This window comes from Sminthopsis crassicaudata, chromosome 5, assembly GCF_048593235.1.
Source record: "Sminthopsis crassicaudata isolate SCR6 chromosome 5, ASM4859323v1, whole genome shotgun sequence".
Classification (NCBI taxonomy): domain Eukaryota; kingdom Metazoa; phylum Chordata; class Mammalia; order Dasyuromorphia; family Dasyuridae; genus Sminthopsis; species Sminthopsis crassicaudata.
Window position 1 is genome coordinate 83,882,116 of NC_133621.1, and position 21,878 is coordinate 83,903,993.

The following is a 21,878-nucleotide window of genomic DNA, read 5'->3' on the forward strand; positions in this document are numbered from 1 at the left end:
TGTTTTCTGAATTTCAGCTTGTTTTATGTATTTTTATACATTAAGATTTAGCTAATATTTTTCCTGAGCTCATTTAAAATTTTTAAAAACTATATTTTAAAATGCTATCTAAATACTTATATCTTTTTTGTTAATTTTATAATTATAACAGTTTTTGACAGTACATATGCACAGGTAATTTTTTACAACATTATCCCTTGTACTTCCTTCTGTTCCGAATTTTCCCCTTCTTCCCTCCACCCCTTCCCCTGGATGATAGGCATTCCCATACATATTAAATATGTTATAGTATATCCTAGGTACAATATAGATGTGCAGAACCGAATTTTTTTTTTGTTGTTGTTGCAAAGGAAGAATTGGATTCAGAAGGTAAAAATAACCTGGGGAGAAAAATAAAAAAAATGCTAAGTTTACACTCATTTCCCAGTGTTTCTTCTCTGGGTGTAGCTGATTCTGTCTGTCATTGATCAATTGGAATTGGATTAGCTCTTCTCTATGTTGAAGATATCCACTTCCATCAGAATACATCCTCATCTAGTATTGTTGTTGAAGTGTATAATGATCTCTTATTTCTGCTCATTTCATTCAGCATCAGTTGATGTAAGTCTCCATTCATTTTCCAGTTTCTAGCCACTACAAAAAGGAGTGCCACAAACATTTTGGCACATACAGGTCCCTTTCCCTTCTTTAGTATTTCTTTGGGATATAACCCCAGGAGTAGCACTGCTGGATCAAAGGGTATGCACAGTTAGTTAACGTTTTGGACATAATTCCAGATTGCTCTCCAGAATGGTTGGATTCTTTCACAACTCCACCAACAATGCATCAGTGTCCCAGTTTTCCCATATCCCCTCCAACATTCATCATTATCTTTTCCTGTCGTTTTAGCCAATCTGACAGGTGTGTAGGGTTATCTCAGAGTTGTCTTAATTTGCATTTCTCTGATCAATAGTGATTTGGAACACTCTTTCATATGAGTGGAAATAGTTTCAATTTCATCATCTGAAAATTGTCTGTTCATATCCTTTGACCATTTATCAATTGGAGAATGGCTTAAAATACTTATATCTTTAATTGAAAATATTTAACCTTCTGAATAAAAATTAAGCTTGTAGACAAAATTTTTATCTTCCAAATGAAAATTCCAACTAGGATTATATTATCTTTATATGAAATATATTAAGTGCTCTTTGTTCTTGGTAACTCTATGGGATATCTAGGAAATGCTTGGTGATTGAGATATCCCTTAGGAAAGCAGATGCTGTACTTTTCACCTGGGACGAAGGGTAGCAGAGAAGAAATAGAACTAGGTGGGGAAGTGATGGCTTTCTGTTACGGCAAATATCAATGATACCTTATAGGATAGTTGAACTCTAGGTTCATTTTATATCACTATATAAATTTTATATTTGTATTTTTGATTTTAGGGATTTTTTTTATCAGATATTAGAATTTGATATTATGGAATTGGTGATTTGTTATTTGTATAAGGCAAGTATTTTTGGTCTTAGTTAATTTTAATTCCTTCTTGACCTTGCTGCTAAACTAATCTGTTTTGTTGCTGGTGTTGCTATTTCTGGAGCTTTTAAAATTGCCTTTTAAGTTTCATGGACTTTTTTTGGTTCCTTGGCCCCAAAAGAATTCCTATTTTTTTGTTTTTAAAGAATTTTTTAAAAGCTTAAGTTTTCCCCTTAATTATCCAAAATAACAAAGATATTAAAAAACAAAACAATGGAAAATTCCAACTATATTTGGGATAATGTATTAGGAATACTATATTGTTTCTTAATCAGATCTAGTCACTCATTATTTTCTTTTATATCTTTTACCTTTTTAATATCACTATTATTCAATGTAATAGTGGGAAGGATGTCTGGTTATTCCAGTGAATAACTCTGAGAATGGGATAAACTACCCAAGGATAATTGTTATTTAATTCTTTGATATGAGTATGTAGGGAGCAATTTTTCCAAATCTACATTGAGGCACTGCAAAGAGAACAAGTACCAACTTTGTCATCCATTCCATAGTCCCAGGTCACAAATCTAGCATGGACCAAAAAAGGAGATGTACATAGTACAGTGGCATTTCTAGAAAGGGAGGTCCCGATTGTGTCTGTAGAAAAAGGAGGAAATTTAGAGGTCAGTGGCAATATCAGTGATGTGGCTCAGACCCCAAGCTCCAGGAATTTTCACTTCTGGCATTTAGCCTAGCCTGCTAGAGAAATGATCAAGGCAGAAATCCTAGGCCAAAGGGAAATCTTTTGTTTCATCTTATGGAGCCAGAAGCATTCTTGTTCAGGTCCAAACTTAGGACAAGGACTTGGAGAGCTTAGGCTGGGGAGAGTGGAAAGGAACAACAATGAGATTTCTCTGGTTCAGATTACTTTGGGAGTGCTGAAAGCATGCAGTTCTCAGTTGATACTGCTCTTGTGAACCTGGAATAATACAACACTCAATAAGAAAAAGTAACCCTCTGAATCCAGATCTTCCTTTCAAAACCTAATCTTTTATCAAGTCTGATGCTGAAAGAATGAGCAAACAACACACAAACAGCCACCATCATAAGCTATTATGGTGGCAGAAACATTTGACACAGAAAATAATTCTAAAGCATTTACAAGCAATTCTTCAGAGAAAAACAAGTCTCTGCACAGGCTTGTCTAGAATGCCTGACAAAGATGAAGCAAAGGTTAAAAAATAAGAATTTTAAAATGTTTTTAATAAATGACTTGTGAGTACTTGAGAAATAGAACAATAGAGAACAATCAGAAAGAATTGGAAAGGTTTTTCCAGTTTGGTACAAGAACTTGGTCCAAAATCTTACCTACATAAGAAACTTCCTGAAAATTAGAATAGACCAAGTAGACCAATGATTTTATGATGTAATAAAATAATGATAATTAAAACAAATGCTAATATATATATTATTTCATAGGAAATTCAGCTGGCTTGAATGATTGAGGAGAAAAAAAATTAAGAGTCGTTGGACTATATAAACATCATGACCAAAAATGAACATACATGCCATATTTTAATAAATTTTAAAAAGAAAATTTCCCAGATCTCTTAGAACATGAGGGCAAAGTGGATATAGAAAGAATCTATCAATTACTTCGTGAAAGAAACTCCAAAATGAAAACCATCAGCAATATCATAGTCAAAATTTAGAGCTCAAAGATCAGTGACCCTTGGCCAGTAATATCAGTTAGTTGTGTGCTTTAATTTCTTTATTTGTGAAAGGAACTGGAAATTGATTGGATACCCATCAGTTGGATATTGGTATATGAATGTAATAGAATATTACTGTTCTAATTAAAAATGATGAGCAGTTTGATTTCAGAAAAAAACTTGGATAGGCTTACATAGACTGATGCTGAGTGAGGTGAGCCAGACCCAAGAGAACATTATTCACAGCAACAAGAATATTATGTGATGGTCAACTGTGATTGACGCGGCTCTTTTTACCAATGAAGTGATTCAGATCAATTCCAATAGATTTATGATGGGAAGAGCCACTTGCACTCAGAGAACTATGGAGAATGAATTTGGATCAAAGCATAGTATTTTTATCTTTTGTTTGTTTGCTCATTTTCTTTCTTGTGCATTTTTCTTTTGATTTGATTTTTCTTGTGCAGTATGACAAATTTGGAAATATGTTTAGAAAAATTGCACATGTTTAACCTATATTGAATTGCTTACTATCTAGGAGAGAGGGTGTAGAGGGTAAGGGAAGGAGAAAATTTTGAAACATAAGATTTTGTAAAGGTGAGTGTTGAAAACTATCTTTGCATATATTTGGGGAAAAAAACCTTTGAAAACAAAATGTGCATACATACCATAAAATATACGTAGCTCCCATGGTTGTAAGGATCAAATGTGATCAGTGTGTTAGCCAACCTTAAAGCATACTATGTATATGCCTATTGTTAGTAGTATTATTTCTGTTCTTTTATTTGCACTTATTAGGTGCCTAAGCCATAATAAAAGTTCTAATTTTGTACCTTATCATTTTGGTTTCACTCCTTCAAAAACTGGAAAAAAACTTTTTTCAAAACTCTTGAATAAAGAAATTACAACTCAGAATTATTAATAAAATTTACCTATTTAAAAACACATTGTTTTATAATTTATAACAAACTGGACTATAAACCTAACATTGATATTTATAAAATTATTTTAGGAGTAAGCACTACATTTAAAAATGCTTATATTAGTCTTAAAATTTTGATGTTCATTCAATCTTCTGGCATAATTTTTCAGGATGTGTAATAAAATACTTTCTCTTAGTTTTGTTTTATTTTCTTCTTATTTTGTGGCTAGACCTCAGTTTTAAATTACAGCATCTTGATCTTCAGGACAAAATTGTAATTTTATTTTTAAAACAATTATAATTATATATATACATATACATATATAATATGGAAATTGCAATAAAGTAATGCTCCCATTATTGTGAATTAGTTAATTTCATGTCCAGTGTAGAGAAAGGATGATGTAATCCATGAAACTAATGTATAGAAGTAAAATGAGCAATTCTTTAGCTGTACACTTGAGGGCTCTGTAGACTGTGAAGAGTATACAGAACTAATTACAATGGGATATTCTATTCTTAAGTGATACATGGTACCTAAATTGTGTTTAATGCTGGCTATGTTGTTTGGCTATATGCCATAATTGACCTTCCATTCCCTTGATTGAAATCATAGATAAAAATTTGCTAATATCCTTTCTTAGCTGAAAGTGTTAAGTAATCCATCTTTAAAAATGACTTTGCACAATTGTTATAAAAATGTTTTTACAGAATCCTGGGATTAATGAGGAGTATATTTTATTTCTAAGTTTAAGGTAATTATATTTCCTATAGGTTTAAAAGGAAAAATCAACTAGAGAATCCTCAAGAGGTGTAAGCATTTAAGGTTTTTTTTTCCTTTGCAGTAAAGCAACATTTTTTCCTTTGTAAAGAATTATTCTGCAGTTTTAAATTATAAAAACTTAGCATAGAAAAAGATATTTAAAATTTTATTCTGATTATACTTTTCAGGGAATCAGAGCACGAATTTTGGAAACTGTTGTTATGCTCATTCTTCTTGCATTGCTTATTCTTGGAATAGTATGGGTAGCGTCTGCTCTCATTGACAATGATGCTGCCAGTATGGAATCTTTGTATGGTAAGGAATTTATTTCTTTCAAATAACTTATCAGTGGCAGGTCACCATTTTATATACTTTTACATTCTTCTAATATGTTTTAATTAGCACTTGAAAACGATTTCCAGCATAGTTTATTCATGTGCCTACCACATACTTAGTATCACTGCTGATTGTTGAAGTACCCTTCCAAAATGTTTAGGTCATAGCCTTTTGTTTCTAAGATGCCACAAAAGTATTTCATCTGTAAAGTTTTACAAAAATTTTCTGTTTTCTAAATCCTTTTACTCTACTGTTATTAGTAAGATAAAGTCCTTAATTTGGTCCATTCTGTCTTTTAGTCTTAGATCCCATTACTCCTCCATTCCAGTGCTGCTTTGGAGCATTGGCACAAGCTGTGTAACCCTTCTCTTCCTTCTTCCAAATTCCTGCTCACATTGAATGTGCTTTCCTCGGATTACTGTATATTTATATATCTCTGTAAAATCATTGAGTTAGGGTTGAAAAGCCTTTTTGCATTGTGGGAAACAAAGGCCCTGGGAAATGAAGGGATTCACCTAAAAGCCTTCAAGTAGCCCAGTAGATAGAGTACTAGGTTTGGAATTAAAAAGGCTTACATTTAAATGAAGTCTTAGGTACTTACTAGCTATATGACCTTGAGTAAGACACTTACCTTCTTTTTAAAAAAATTTTATCATTTATAAAATAGGGATAATAACAGCACCTCCCAGGGTAGTTGTAAGGATATTAGCTAATATTTGTAATGCAAATTTGCAAACCTTTTCAATCCTTAAAGTGCTATATAAATAGTAGTGATTTTATTAACTAGTGGTACTATTTTAACCTAGGTCCAGACTTCATAGCCAATTTTCTTTTTATTATGTTATATATTGTACGGACTCAGTGTAATGTGAATTTGGTGAAGATTTTGTTTTTGTCTTTTTATCTCCCCAACATAGTGTCTTATATATTAACAAGTTTTAAAAAAACCACTTAATAAGTTTTGATTGAGTTGAATTAATTTCATCAGATTTAACTAACTTTTTAATGTTTAATAACTTAACATGTATATATAATATTTATTGCATATATTAAAATATTTTTGTTACAGATCTCTGGGAATTCTACCTACCTTATTTATATTCCTGTATATCATTAATGGGATGTTTATTACTTCTTTGTAAGTATTCTTCTGATTAGTGGAAGTCAGATTTTATTAACAAACTCCATCAGTTCATATTCTAAGACTCAGTATTACTAGAGATTTCCAGAAACTTGTGATTCCAGGAACTTGTCATTTCTTTGAGATCATATTTTCTTACTTTTCTAGGTTTCGACTAGTTTTTTTATTAATTGCATTTTCTTTCAAGAATCCATTAGATTATGTTTCTCATATATCTAATAGTGTTCATTTTAAAAATAAACTTCAATAAGAAGGATTGTTGATATTTGGGAACTTTAATATAACTTGGTCTTTTTGCTATTTCAGTAGCTGAAAAATATAGAGTTAAAATACAAAATAAACTATTCTATTTCATATTAAATAGTTAAAACGAAATTTAAGAATATTGACTTAAAACACATACATATACACTAAACATGTATATGTATGCAACATTGGAAAACTTGACATCTGTCTTATTGTATACATATATAATTTCAGGGTTAAAAAATGTAGTTTCCATTTGCTGCTAGTTCCTCAGTATTCTAATCTGATAAATCATTTTATTTGTATGATATTTGCTTTCTTCTTTGTCTAGCTTTAGGTGTATAGTAATAGCTATTTTTTTTTTCATTTCTGTAGAGCCAAATCTTGATGTTAGTTTTCAATTGTGTCTAAGATGTATATCATTGTATTCTTTTGGCCCTGAATCTGTTACCTCCCATCTACTTCACTCTACCTTCCTGAGCATTCATAGCTTTCCTTGACCTTGCTAGGATTACTTTTATTAAATAGAGATTTTTTTCCTTTGAAGTAGTAATATTTTTTAATCTTTCTATCAGTTCTTTCCATTCTCTGTACTATACCCAAATGAGCAATAATTTCATTTGAAATTGCTATCTAGTAAGAAATTTGGCTAGCTACCAGCTTTTCTCATATGTAAATATAAAAAACATTACCATTTTATATGCTCATATATATATTTCAGAGTTTTATGTAGCTTAGTCTTTTTTAATAACTTTTACTATAATTGCAGTTATATTACTTAAAGGAATGAATAAATAAAATCATTCATATTTTAAAAATATTAAATGCTGCCTTATTGCTACTTGCCAGGATCTGATTGCATAAGTAATGATTTAATACAATATTATATGGTAGTAGATTAGAAAAAATGCTTTAGGTTTTCAAATATTGCATTTTATTTTAAGCTTCAACTTAACATATATACTTTCAAAAATGTTTTATTTTTTAAATGATAGTATCTATTTAAATGACCCAAAGCAAGAAAAACTTGAAATGGTTTAAAAGTAAAGTTAAAACTTGTCCTTGTAAACCCCATGTTCTTAATTTTAAATATATATTCAACACTGATACACCTGTATTATCAGAAGAGTACACGTAATCTAAGACATCTTTTTATTTAGAAATTATTTCTGTTTGGAAAGAATCTTTCAGCTTTACTTTTTAATTTTTATTTTACTTAATAGAGGTTAAAATTAGCTTCTATTCCCATATCTGCAGTGTGGTAAAGCAGCCTAGAACTATGTTAGGTTCTTGTTAGCAATGTTTAGATTGTGATTAAAATTTGCTGTAGATATACTATATATGCATAGTCAAGAGTGAACTCTATAATGCTTAGATTTCAGATAATGCCTTCCTTCATGTGCATAGTGAAATGCAGACCTGTATTATGTGGAACACCTTTAACATAGGTGTTATTCTTGACCTCCAACTGAAACATTTTAATGATTTTTAAAAAAAGTTTACCTTAACACTTTTTTGTTTCATAGGAATTACAAGTTTATAGAAGCAATGATTTAAATTCCAAAAATGTGATTAACCATTGAACTGAATAGCAACTCTGTTCTTTTTATTTAGCATATCTCATTTCTCTATTTCCAATATCTTAAGAAATCCTTTGGGGAGAAAAAATAAATAGTAAAAATTGGTTAAGCCGTGTTTCTTTGGTTGGTTGAATATAATCAAGACAATTTCAATTGTCTGAAAATTCTTTTGATTATATTGAAGTTCACATTGACCTACTGATATATAATGTATCTTTTTCTCACTGTAACATATACTATCAAGTTTTGTCCTTTAACATGTCTTAGAATTAAGTTCTATTGTATTATTTAATTTTATTTCTATTGAAAATTAAAATGTTGTTAGTCACATGGATGATATTGTAGACTTTTCTCAATATCACACTTATTTCACTCATATTGAACTTTAATTTGTTTAAAATGTTCCATGATGACCTTTCTATTAAGAATCTGATTCCATTAATATACTTAAATGTTTAAGCAAGTATTTTTAACTTAGAAGAGGTATCAAAGAGATGGGCACTGTTTAATTGTTGGCATTGAGTAATTGTTACTCATTGATGTTAAAATGTTTTCACTGTGATAATATAATAGTTTGCCATTTTATTTTGTGACAGGCAAGAGTTAAAAATAGCTATATGATATTTGCCAATATTAAAAGTGACAATCTAAATACTCCATGAGAATGATAAAAAGGATCATCTTAATTTCAGTGTGTCATAGTCTTCATAGATTAGTAATGTATTTATCTTTACTTTGAAATCTAAAATTCTGTCCCTTAGTAAACAATTTATCTTCTATAGTATGCACACCAGTTGGGCTTTCACGAATGTTTACAGTCATGGGTCAATTGTTGGTGAAACCAACAGTAAGTATTTTTCAGTCTTTTTTTCTACAAAAATAAATGTAATTGCATTTGAACATTTTAAAAATTATATTTTAACTTACTGTTTAGTGGTGTATGTATAATAGCAATCCTTGATTTTGTGATTATAAGCCTTATTGGAAAAAAATTTCTTTTTCATTTAAATCAAAGTTTCTTAATTCTTAAAGGTATAAGCCCATTTTAGCCTAGCATCCTACTTTTTTAGGTGAATCATAGGATCTTAGTGGAAGGAACTTTAAAGATCATATGTTTATACTTATTTAACAGAAGAGGAAATTGAGATCCTGCAAGGTAAAATTAATTGCTCAGAGTCAGCAGATGATTTCTGAACAATTTTTCTCCTAAATAGAAATTTTACAGTATTTCAAGACCTAATATAGAAAACTTGGTTATTTTTTACCTAGTCTTTTTGCCTAGTGAAATTATTCTTAAAAAACACACACATGTAATATATATATATATATATATATATATATATGTATCACGTACAATTTATTTTTTATGAATTAAATTTTTCATCAATTTTAAATTTAATTTTATAGAAGACTTTTACTATTAATATCTTCAATTGGTGATGATTCTAAATAATTTCTCTGTTAGTATATCTTTGCAGATTAATTACTCGATGGACTTAGATGTACTAATGGAATTTACTAATTTTTCCCTCATAGTAAAACTTTTTTTATAAATGGAAAAATCCATTTGTAGTATGAATTAACTTTATCTCATTTATAGGTTTCATAAAATTGAGTTTTCAAATGTAAGTATAAATAGAAGTACAATTTTTTAAAAGAAATGTACATCCATTTTAATATAATTTCTAGAAGTATATTTCATTAAGCCAATATCATTGATATATAATATGTTGTAGTAGATTGATTATTTATCTAGATAGACTTTGAAAAGCAAGGTCTTGATTATTTGTACTAACAGGAGATTGAGGGCATAATTTTTGTAAAAATCAGTCGTTTTTGGCTTTGGGTTTTTTTTTTTTTTGCATTTGATATGTAATATATTGTTCAGGAACTTATGAAACTACATAGTGAAGACTTGGTTTCAGAGAAACTTTAAAAAATAAGCAGTTTTATTCTCTTTTTCTACCTGCTAAGGTCTTCCATTTTGGAAATAAATAGTTTGTCTCTTAGACTGATGTAAAATACTAATCTCAAGCAATTCTGTCCTCTCTCAGATCTTCCTTGGAATGAGGGGTATAGTTAAGTATGTGGTTTTTAAAGTATTTTTCTGTTGGAACAAGGGCTGAATAACAATAATTATCTTTGTGTTGTGATTTACAATTTGCAATATACTTTCACATGTATTATTTCATTTGATCTGCATTGTGAAATAGTCAGGGCAATATTACTTTTCTCATTTTACCAATGAGAAATCTTAGGTTTATAATAGTTTAATGGCTAACTCCAAATCAAGCAGCTAGAAAGAGGTGACACGTTGGTCTTAGAAGCAAAATTTTCTGACTTGTATTGCTGTATTATACATCACAAGATTAAGCAGATGTAATGTGATGTAAACAAAGCAAACAATTAAAGAATATATTGCTGATTTTTCATTGTCAAATGCAAAAATCAGGTTGAATCAACAAGTATCTACTATGTGTCAGGTAACTTATTACCCTGGGAATTGGATGGTAGAGGGGGGTTGGGAAGAAGGTAGCACATATAATCAAGTTGACTAATATTATTTTAATTTTCATTTGATTTAGAGTGAATTATGACATGATGGAAATGAGTTATATGATATTAAAATTTAAATTCCCCCATTTCATTAATTGGCTTCATTACAAGTTGACCTTGATAAAGGAAAGTTAAATTTCAATATGGTATTTTCAAAGTAAAAAAATGGCAAAATATTACATGCTAGTAAATTTTTTGGCTCATTTGTGCCAAATTAAAGTAAATGTTCAACAGGTTGGTATATACAAGGAAGAAAATGATTATTTATGTCCTTTTTAGTTTTTAAATTATGACTTTTGGAGCATGTATAAGCATATAATGTTTGTTTATGTGTCCTTAGAAATGATTATGTTTAGTAATTATTTAAAAAAAGTTTTCTTTAGCTTCATATGCTTTTGGCAAGTGAAATAAATGCAGATTACTTGATAAAGAAATAACTTTTGACTTCTTTAGAATGCAAATTAGTAAAGTAAACATTTGGGGCAATTTTTTGGTGTATTTAATAATGTGTGTATACATATATATATATATATATGTGTATTCTTTAGCTTGCAAATATTTTGACTGAATTATAGCTTAATAACTAACATTTAATAGCATTTTAAGTTTTGTACATAAAAGATAATGATAATTTATTTTACATATACTATATCAGTTAATGTGCTATATCAGTTAATACTTTTATTTCTGTATTCAGATTCTTGAAGACCTGGATGAACAAATTTATATCATTACACTTGAAGAAGAAGCACTTCAGAGGAAACTAAATGGTATTTGTGTGTTAAATATTTAGACCAAAAATTATGTAAATCCATAGTGTAGGATAATCAAAATAGACTGACATTTTGAATCAGAACTGGAAAGAAGATTAGGCCATAGCCTAACAGTGTAGCCCTGTGACTGAGGCATCAATTCTTTCCGTAATCAAAGTGATTGGCTTCAGAGGGAGGTGTTCAAATCTGTGCCATTATTAGCTGTGGAGCAGATGCATTTCACAGGTTGATGCATCTTTGTAAAGTCTCAGCCTATGTTATCGAAAGATAAACTTTTAGTTATTGGTTATTAAAGTTTTACATATTTCATGTAATCTTGTTGATGGCTTGAGTTATTCTTCCAGTTCTTTATTTTCTGAAATCATGCATCCAGACAAGTTATATAACTGTCAATAATCATGGCTATTTATGATGCTTTAAGGTTTACAAAAAGCTTCATCATACACAATAATTCAATATACATTATACATTCATTATACATTATACATATACACATTATACATTACACAGTTTACCTATATTGTATAATGTTTTTGAAGGAGTTACTATGGGTATATTTTCATCTTTTTACAGATTAGGAAACTGAGGCTTAGAGTGGTTAAGAGATTTACTCATTGTTTAATAGTATCATGGACAGATGTTAAACCAGAGTCAACACTCTAACCTGTATATCACACTGTAACCATAAGGTTCAAAAACTTGTTTTCTTAATTATTTCTTGAAAGTAAAGTATTTTTTGGTGTAAAGTTTTGAAGGTAATTTTAAACTAGATTATAAAGCAGCTTAGAAAATTAAAAAGTTTATTTTTTAAGGTCCTCTAATAATTTTTGGTCTCTAGTAGAAAAAAAGGAAATTAGTAAAGAATGAAGATAAAATTTTTTCTTTATTTGTTTTTATTTTAGTGATTTTCTTTTTGTCCTGAGCTGGTTTCTCACTGTATTATAAAATAAATGATTTTTTTCAAGATTAAAAAATTAGCAACAAATTACATTTAATTTTAATTCAGAAATAAATAGTATGTTACAGGAAATGTGTCATTTTTCACCTAACTGTATAATTCTGATATATCTTAAGTAAAATTATATGTAAAAATTTGTTTAGTTAAAAAAACCCAAAAACACCTGATACTAGATAATTTTTAAAGGGTTTTTTCTGAGATTTTTTTTTTTTTTTGTTTTTTGTTTTTGGTTTTTGGTGAAGGATAGAGTTGGAACCATTGTACAAAAGAGTAAAATAGATACCAAAAATATTGAGGGACAAACTTTTAGATCTTTAATATCTTAGAATTATTATACTATTAATACCGCTTTTATGTACCATTATATTTAGTTGTTAGCTATAATTGAAAATAAATGACTTACAAATTTTATTCAAAAACTGTCTTAGTTTCACATTATTACACTAAATTTATAAATCTTTTTTGTTGTAGATATCCATGATAAAATGGGATAAATATATATAAACTACCAAGAATTAAGATAAATGTACCTTTCAGCAATGTATAATGTATTTAATTCTGTCACATAGGACTTTCCTCTCCTCTCCCAGTACTCTTGATGTATGTTATTTACATTTTACAAATCAGTAACTAGAATTCAAAGAGGTTAGACAAGTTGTGTCAAGATAGTAATGGTACTAGTAATGATTGAAATTAACCCTCTTTTTGTCAGCCTTACTTCCTACCTGCCCCCATTTTTTTGGAGCCAAAAATATTTAATTAAAAATTATTTTAAAATCCTAAGGCTTAAGAATTCTGCTAAAGTTTGAAAGTGTCATTTGGTAATAAAGAAAAAGAAATATTGGCTAAGAGGCCAAATGTATCTTTAAATGAAGTGGAGCAAGAAAGTTAGTATATAGGTGTTAAATAATAGATTTTGCATTTTTAGGTCATTAAAATGGATTCAACAGCACATTTTTGTTTTGTATTATTTTGGAAGGCCATATTTTGCTTGTGGCTCTACTATTATCTAAGTTGTCTTTGTAACATACATATATAAACATATAACTCAATTGTTCACTGAACCTCTTTGAAGACATCATAGAGTGATTATTATGGTTACTGTTTGATGTTAGTTATCTACTGTAAAATACTTAAAATATTAGGTCTGTTAGAAGCATGTTTATGGTATTATATGAATACTTCTTTGACAAAAAAGTCAGAATTAGATAAATAGTTGTTATATGGATTGAGTGTTTTCATTAGTCTATCTCAAAAGTTAGAGAGAATTAAAATGCATAGGATTAATGTAAAAGTTATATGATGGAGAGATATTTATGTTGTATTTTTTGAAGCAAGTTTTTCAGTAAAAATTGTGGAAATATCAGTAAGACAATATATTCTCACAAAATTTGAGAAATGGAAGAGAGCTCAGTGACTATCTAATCTGTACATAAAAGAAATACCCATTGTAACACACCTAACAAGTAGCCATCCAGCAAAGAAAGGAAACCAGCCTCTCCTTAACACAGCCTGTTCCTTTTGAGTTATCTCTAATTGTTAGGGAGCCTTCCTTCCCTGAAATCAAGCCTAAATTTATCTATTGGGCTAAGGAACAAATCTAATTCTTTCTCAATATGACAGCCTTTTCAGTACTTAAAGATAACTATCAGGCGCTCCCTGAGTCTTCTCCAAGCAAAACATTCCCAGTTCCTTCAACTAATCCTAATAAAATATAGTTTCAATGCCCTTTGTTAATCTGATTGTTCTCTTTGTGACATTCCCCAGCTCATTAATTTCCTTTTAAACCTGTGACACCTACAAATGAACATACTCCAAATGAGGTCTGATGAAGGCAGTATACATTGGGACTATTACCTCTCCATGTCTGAAAATTATGCCTATAATCTTAATGTACCTGAAGATTACATTCTGTTTTTTTTTTTTTTGTTTTGTTTTTTTGTTTTTGTTTGTTTGGTTTTTTTTTTTTTTTTTTTTTTTTTTTTTTTTTTTTTTTTGGTTAACATCATACTACTGATTCATATGGTACTTGTCATCACTAAAAACCCTATAATATTTTTTTGAGTACAAGTGTTATTCTACTATGCCTTCCATCTTGTATTGTAAAGTTGTGTGTTTGGGGTTGTTTTATTTATTTTTACACCAAAATGTAAGATATTTCTGTTGAATTTCATCTCATTAGATTTACCCCAATACTCTATTCTGGTAGGGTTCTTTTGGATCTTGACTATGTATTAACTTTGCCTCCTAGATTGGTTCAAACTTGATGAGCATGCCCACTATACTTTTATATATTATTCATTAACAGGTTAAAATAACAAAGCACAGATCCCTCTGATTCTCTACTGGAGATTTCTTGCCACTTTGACATCTGAGTCATGAATTAAGTCCATTTTGAGTCTGACCAATCAGTTAAACAGATGGAATCAGTTAATCTATCTTAACTGTTATATAGTCCATATCTTTTTAACTTCTTTAAAAGAAGAGTATGAAATACTTTATCAAAAGTTTTTTGTTAAAATCTAATTAAATTATATCTATAACATTTTCTTCATCCATTAATTTAGTAATCCTATTAAAGAAGGAAATTAGGTTAGTCTGCCATGATTCTCTTGTCCCTTTCTAAAAATCTTTTTTTTTCTTATTTATCTAGATATTTGTCAACTGTATTTTTCATTATTCTGTTTGGAATCATCCCTGAAATCAAAAGGAAACTCACTGGCTATTTGTAGACTCTCTTCTTTATTTTGAAAAGGGGCAACATCAGCTCTTTTCCAGTCTTGGGTTACCACTTAAATTTTCTGTGATGTTTCAGATATCACTGACTGGTTCAGAAATTATGCCAGCCAGTTCTTTCAGGATGAATCTAGTTAATCCTGGCCACAAGACTTGAGTTCATCAAGGGCATGGTAATGCTCTCACTATCTCCTTATTTTAGACATTAGACAATTTCTAAATTACTCACTAGTTTCTTCTTTCTGGCTAATTAGAAAGTCACTTCTGTTTTTCCCTCATTGATTTTCATCTATTTGTTATACTTCTTTCTGGTTCCACTATTTCCTTATGAATGAATCTTCTTAATAAAACCAAAACCTAACCTCATTCCCTTTTCTTTTTCCCATTTCTTTTAGATAACATATAACTGTACCAAGTGTAATCTAGTTATGCATTTCATCAAATCCTGACTGTAGGGCCACTGTAGTGCTCTATCTATTGCGCCACCTAGCTATTTCAAGATCTTTTCACTATTATTAATTTATTAACATGAAAATATAACAAAGCTATTATTCATTTATTGACACTAAAATAATCTATATCATGTCTTGTGACCTCTGATGAACTCGAAAAAGAGTGATGATGAGCATGTCACTTCAGCCCTCTTCGTCCCTGTTTTTCATCTTATTTTCCTTTGCTTCAGTCTTAGAGGGTGATTTGGTCCTTCTTCTTAACCTACACCAAAGTTTAAATTTGTGCCTTTGAACTCTATCCCCTCCTGTTTCTTAGCAGCTCCAGCCTTTCTCTCTTAATTTTCAGCCTCTTCTTATATAATTGTTCTTTTCTTGCTGCCTTCAGTCATCCTCAAATATTGCTCATAGTTAAGGATTCTCCATTCTTAAGAAAAAAATCTCCATTCCTTACTTGATTCTATCATCCATTCATCCATTCAATGGTTATTTTAAATCTCTCCTCCCTTTAACAGTCAAACTCCTTAAAGAACACAACACCTGTCTATAGGTATGGCCACACTTTCTTATCTCCAATTGTTGCCAATCCCTTGAAATCTGTTTTTTGTCATGACTGGTCTTCTGATACTGCTTTCAAGGTCATGACTCTGTTCCTTCTCATTATTTGCTTCCTCGTTTCCAAATACTTTAACCCTTCTCCTTTTCTGAGCTTCCCTCTTACTGTTGAGGGCATTACCATCCTCCTAGTCACTCAAGTTCACAACTTTGATGTCATCTCAACTCTTCACATTAATCCACTTGTACAATTGCCAATTTTTTTTTTTTTATCATTTCTACCTTAACATCTATTATACATACTTATTTCTCTCAGACCCTCCTCATCCATTAGACTATTGCAAAAACCTTCTAATTTGTCTCCCTGCCTAAGTCTTTCCCCATATCTTGACTCAGCTACAAAAGTGCTTTTCTGATGCATAGCAATCAAATGTAAAGAGTATTTAAACTTTTCACAATCTTATACTTTCTCTCTTATACTTAACTTTCTCACTCTTGTAACACTGCAACTTTGGCCACCTACTTGGGCTTGTTCCTTTTACATGATGCTCTATCTTCTGCCTTTGGGCCATTTCCTGGAATGCCTTTTCCTCTTCACCTTTATCTTGTAAGTTACCTCAAATCCAACCTCTTGTAGAAGGCCTTTTCTTATTCTCTTCACTGTTAAATGTTTTCTCCTCTGAGATTACTTTTCATCTTACCTGATTATTTATTTCATCCATATAGCCAGGGACTTGATGTCCCTGAGCTTTGGAAAATCCGCATAAATGTTTTTGGCCATCCCTTCATACTAGAAAAGTCTGAATTTTTCCTTTATGGAGTGTTTATAGTATCTTATTATAAAATTTAGGTTAAATATTTGGTCATAGGCTCTGTGATGTCTGCTAGCTTTCATTTGTTGTCTATGGCTTCTCTAAAACTCCCCCCAAATTCCCACTTAATTTCTTATGCCGATCTACAATATATTGAAATCATGATGGGATAAGTCATAATATGCAAGATGTTGACTCTCTCATTAGAACATTTATCTATTATTCTTTTCCTGAATTTCTGAATTACTCCATTTTATTTTCTTTATCAGAATCATTTATCTTGTGTTCCCTAAATGTGATTGTCTTAGAACTTTATTCTGCATCCTCTTCTTTCTCCAAGCTGTTTCAATGACATCCTCCATTCCCATAGATTTAATTATGATTGCTTTGCACATGACTTTCTAAATTGCATGTCTAACCCTCATTTCTTTTATTTCTACAGTTATAAATCTCAACTGGCTACCCCATAGTGATGTCAAATTCAAAATGTCCAAACCCAGAAATTTTTATTGTTCCCTAAAAGCTTTTGGGGGAGCAATGGGGTACAGTGAATACCATACCAGCTCTCAATTCAGGAAGACCTGAGTTCAAAGGTAGCTTCAGTATGACCTTGGGCAAGCCACTTACTTTGCCTCAGTCTATAAAAATGAGCTGAAGAAGGAAATTATAAACCACTCCGGTATCTTTGCCAGGAAAACCCCAAATAGAGTGATGAAGAGTCGGACACAATTTAAATGACCAATAGCAATAAACCTTCTATTTTCCAGATTTCTTTATTTCTGTCCTAAATATTTTTTCTTATCTTTTCTCTCCCCTCATCTTCCTGTAACTATTCAGTTGACAAATTTTGTCAGTTTTACCTTCTCACCTTCTCTTATTTCCATTGCCTATTCTTTACAGATAAAACTAGCCTAGGTCTTCATTGCTGTTCATCTGAGCTATTGTAGTATACTTTCGCAAGGAAAAATCTGCATAGTTTTATGCAATATGCGATATAGGAGAGATACTATAACTAATGAAATTGGGGAAAGTTTCTTAGAAGAGATGTCACCTTTATTAAAGCTAAAAAGAAGGGAAGGATTTTAATTGATGGAGAACTATGGAGCAGACAACCCAAAGCATAGGAAATAATTTATAAACTACTGGGAAAGTGAAGATTGAGGAAAAGCAAGTATGAATATTCCTCAAAGCTCTGTCCCAGGCCTTTTCTCTTTCTTGCTTTCACTCTTGGGGACCTTATCAGTTCCCAAGAATTCATTTGCCATTTTGAAATAGAAAACTCCCAAGCATACAATTCTTAATTTCTCTGCTGAAGTACAATTCATACAATTCAACTCATACACATCATGCCCAAAATGAAACTCATTATTTTTCTCTGCCTCCCATATTCCATCCAACTTTCCAATTCTATTGAAGGTACCATCATCTTTCTAGTCATTCAGGTTTGCAAACTCTTGGGTCCCTTGCCATCACTGCTCCTCTGCCTCCAGTATCTGGTCAGTTAACAAATCTCATTTTGATTTTACTTCCATGTCAATTCCTTTCTACTTACCAGAACTCCACATGGCTTCTCACTTCAACTCACTTCAATTGTAATTGCTTCCTGCTGGACATTCTTCTTTAACTATTTACCTGCCTCTAATTCATCTTCCTTATAGAAGCTTAAAAAAATCTTTCCCCCCCAAAAGACCTAACCATGGCATTTCCCTCCACCATTCCACCCTTACTTTCTTTTGATCACCTTTATGGATTCTACTTTCACTCAGAACTCCCATTTTAGCTGCTTTGTGTTTCTTACTTGTCACATCCTACTTCATCCTTTGTATGAGCATCTGGATACTTGACATGAATTCTCTTCTTACCAAATCTTCTGATATAATTCATAGCTTGGCTTAGGAACCACCTCCTAGAGAAGACTTTTCTGGAACTACCCAGCTTTTGGTGCTTTCTACTGCTTATATTACTTTATATCTACTTATATGCTTTATAGTATAAATTCTTTGAAGGAGGAGGGAAAGTTGTCTTTTTTTCCTACCTGTGCCTTGTATCCAGTAGGCATTTTGAAGTTTTTTAATGGCATGATAATAGGACACACTATTATGTCAAGGAAATTATATTGATCTTTTGAGTAAAGGCATTATATAATCTATGAAGGGTACTAAGGAATTTCAGATAGCATTGTTGTTAATAAAGTTCTCTTAAACTTTACCACTCTTCACACAAATCTTTGATCCAGGTTCCATGTCCCACTTGCCTCCATGTTCTACTCTGTGCCTTTATACTGGTTGTCTCTCATCCCTAGAATGCTTTTCTTCTTCACCTTTGTGATTCTTAGTTGGCCTGGCTCAAATCCTGTCTTCTGCAGATCTTTCCTAGTCTTCCAAGCTGCTAATGCCTTTCCTCTTTGCAGTTACTTTCTATCAGCTCTTTCCAGTTTGTATGTACCTAACTATTTACACATTGTCTCCTACATTTGAATTGGAGTTTTGAGGGCTAGAGATGTTTTTGCTTTTGTATCCATAGCACTTGACAGTGCTCTGGCACATAAATGTCTAATAATAAACTAACTGACTTAATTAGATGGAATATTATATGCATATTTACTTGCTGATGCCTTTAAGACATATATATTTTCAGCAGTAAAATATGCCCATGAAGCACAATGTATGTGTTCATATCTATCTATCTATCTATCTATCTATCTATCTATCTATCTGTACACATGAGTGTGTGAAAGACCTAGTACCAGCTAATGTCTTAAGTTGAAAAGAACAGCAAACAAATTCATCTTTATGGATGCATTTCAAAATTACTGATGTTTAATACTTTTTGCCTTCATTAAAATTCAAATTTATTTATATTTCACACTTTATTTTGAATTACATTTAGTATCTGATAGCTAGGGTCTCCCAACTCTTACCTTTACTCTAGACAGAAAACATTACTTAAATAAATGTTAGAATAGAAGTAGAGAAGACAGTTTCTGATTTTCTTCCCTCATGAAAATTTTAGTCAGGATCTGGTATATAGATGTAACAGATTATTTGTAATCAACATATCATTTATTAATTGATTACTATGATAACTGGTTCTGTGCTAGATGCTAGGGATATAAAAAGAAAAAGTGAGAGTTCCTGCCCTCAGATAGCTTATAGATTTTCATTTTTAATGCTTATCAAAGCTTGCCTAATAATATTTCTAAGTTTTGCAAGAACATTTGCTCTGAGGAAATTGTCTTTTCTAAGTGATGATTTAGTAAATTTGTTGCATTTTGGATAATAGGTATTATGAAGAAAATAGTGAACCAAAGCGACTCTCAGCATTTGAAAGTTTTGGAATTGACATCATCATCTTTTGTAAAGAGATTTCTTTCTTTTTTCTTTTTTTATTATTAATTTTATAATTATAACATTTTTTGACAGTACATATGCATAGGTAATTTTTTACAACATTATTCCTTGTACTCCCTTCTGTTCCGAATTTTTCCCCTCCTTCCCTCCACCCCTTCCCCTAGATGATAGGCATTCCCATACATATTAAATATGTTATAGTATATCCTAGGTACAATATATATGTGCAGAACCCAATTTTGTTGTTGTTGTTGCAAAGGAAGAATTGGATTCAGAAGGTAAAAATAACGTGGGGAGATAAAAAAAAAATGCTAACAGTTTACACTCATTTCCCAGTGTTCCTTCTCTTGGTGTAGCTGATTCTGTCCATTATTGATCAATTGGAATTGGATTAGCTCTTCCCTATGTTGAAGATATCCACTTGCATCAGAATACATCCTCATACAGTATTATTGTTGAAGCATATAATGATCTCCTATTTCTGCTCATTTCACTCAGCATCAGTTGATGTAAGTCTCTCCAAGCCTCTCTATATTCATCCTGCTGGTCATTTCTTACAGAACAATAATATTCCATAACATTCATATGCCATAATTTGCCCAACCATTTTCCAATTGATGGACATCCATTCATTTTCCAGTTTCTAGCCACTACAAAAAGGGCTGCCACAAACATTTTGGCATATACAGGTCCCTTTCCCTTCTTTAGCATTTCCTTGGGATATAAGCCCAGTAGTAGCACTGCTGGATCAAAGGGTATGCACAGTTTGATAACTTTTTGGGCATAATTCCAGATTGCTCTCCAGAATGGTTGGATTCTTTCACAACTCCATCAACAATGCATCAGTGTCCCAGTTTTCCCACATCCCCTCCAACATTCATCATTATTTGTTCCTGTCATCTTAGCCAATTTGACAGGTGTGTAGTGGTATCTCAGAGTTGTCTTAATTTGCATTTCTCTGATCAATAGTGATTTGGAACACTCTTTCATATGAGTGGAAATAGTTTCAATTTCATCATCTGAAAATTGTCTGTTCATATCCTTTGATCATTTATCAATTGGAGAATGGCTTGATTTCTTATAAATTAGAGTCAATTCTCTGTATATTTTGGAGATGAGGCCTTTATCAGAATTTTTAACCCAATTTGTTGCTTCCCTTCTAATCTTGTTTGCATTAGTTTTGTTTGTACAAAGGCTTTTTAATTTGATGTAATCAAAATTTTCTATTTTGTGATCAATAATGATCTCTAGTTCTCCTTTAGTCACAAATTCCTTCCTCCTGAAGTCTGAGAGGTAAACTATCCTATGTTCCTCTAATTTATTTATGATTTCATTCTTTATGCCTAAATCATGGACCCATTTTGATCTTATCTTAGTATGTCGTGTTAAGTGTGGGTCCATGCCTAGTTTCTGTCATACTAATTTCCAGTTTTCCCAGCAGTTTTTGTCAAATAATGAATTCTTATCCCAAAAGTTGGGATCTTTGGGTTTGCCAAACACTAAATTGCTATTTTTATTCACTATCTTGTCC

General features: G+C 31.1%; 1 protein-coding gene across 2 annotated transcripts in view; it reads left to right on the plus strand.

Moving 5' to 3' along the window:
• Nucleotides 1-21,878, plus strand: part of LMBR1 (limb development membrane protein 1) — a 170,655-nt gene that overhangs the window by 107,304 nt on the left and 41,473 nt on the right. For both annotated transcript variants that reach the window (XM_074267320.1, XM_074267321.1), the window contains exons 6-9: nucleotides 5,044-5,170; nucleotides 6,261-6,329; nucleotides 8,941-9,005; nucleotides 11,412-11,484. In XM_074267320.1, the coding sequence (XP_074123421.1) occupies nucleotides 5,044-5,170; nucleotides 6,261-6,329; nucleotides 8,941-9,005; nucleotides 11,412-11,484 (334 nt within the window). The remainder of the gene's footprint in view (nucleotides 1-5,043; nucleotides 5,171-6,260; nucleotides 6,330-8,940; nucleotides 9,006-11,411; nucleotides 11,485-21,878) is intronic.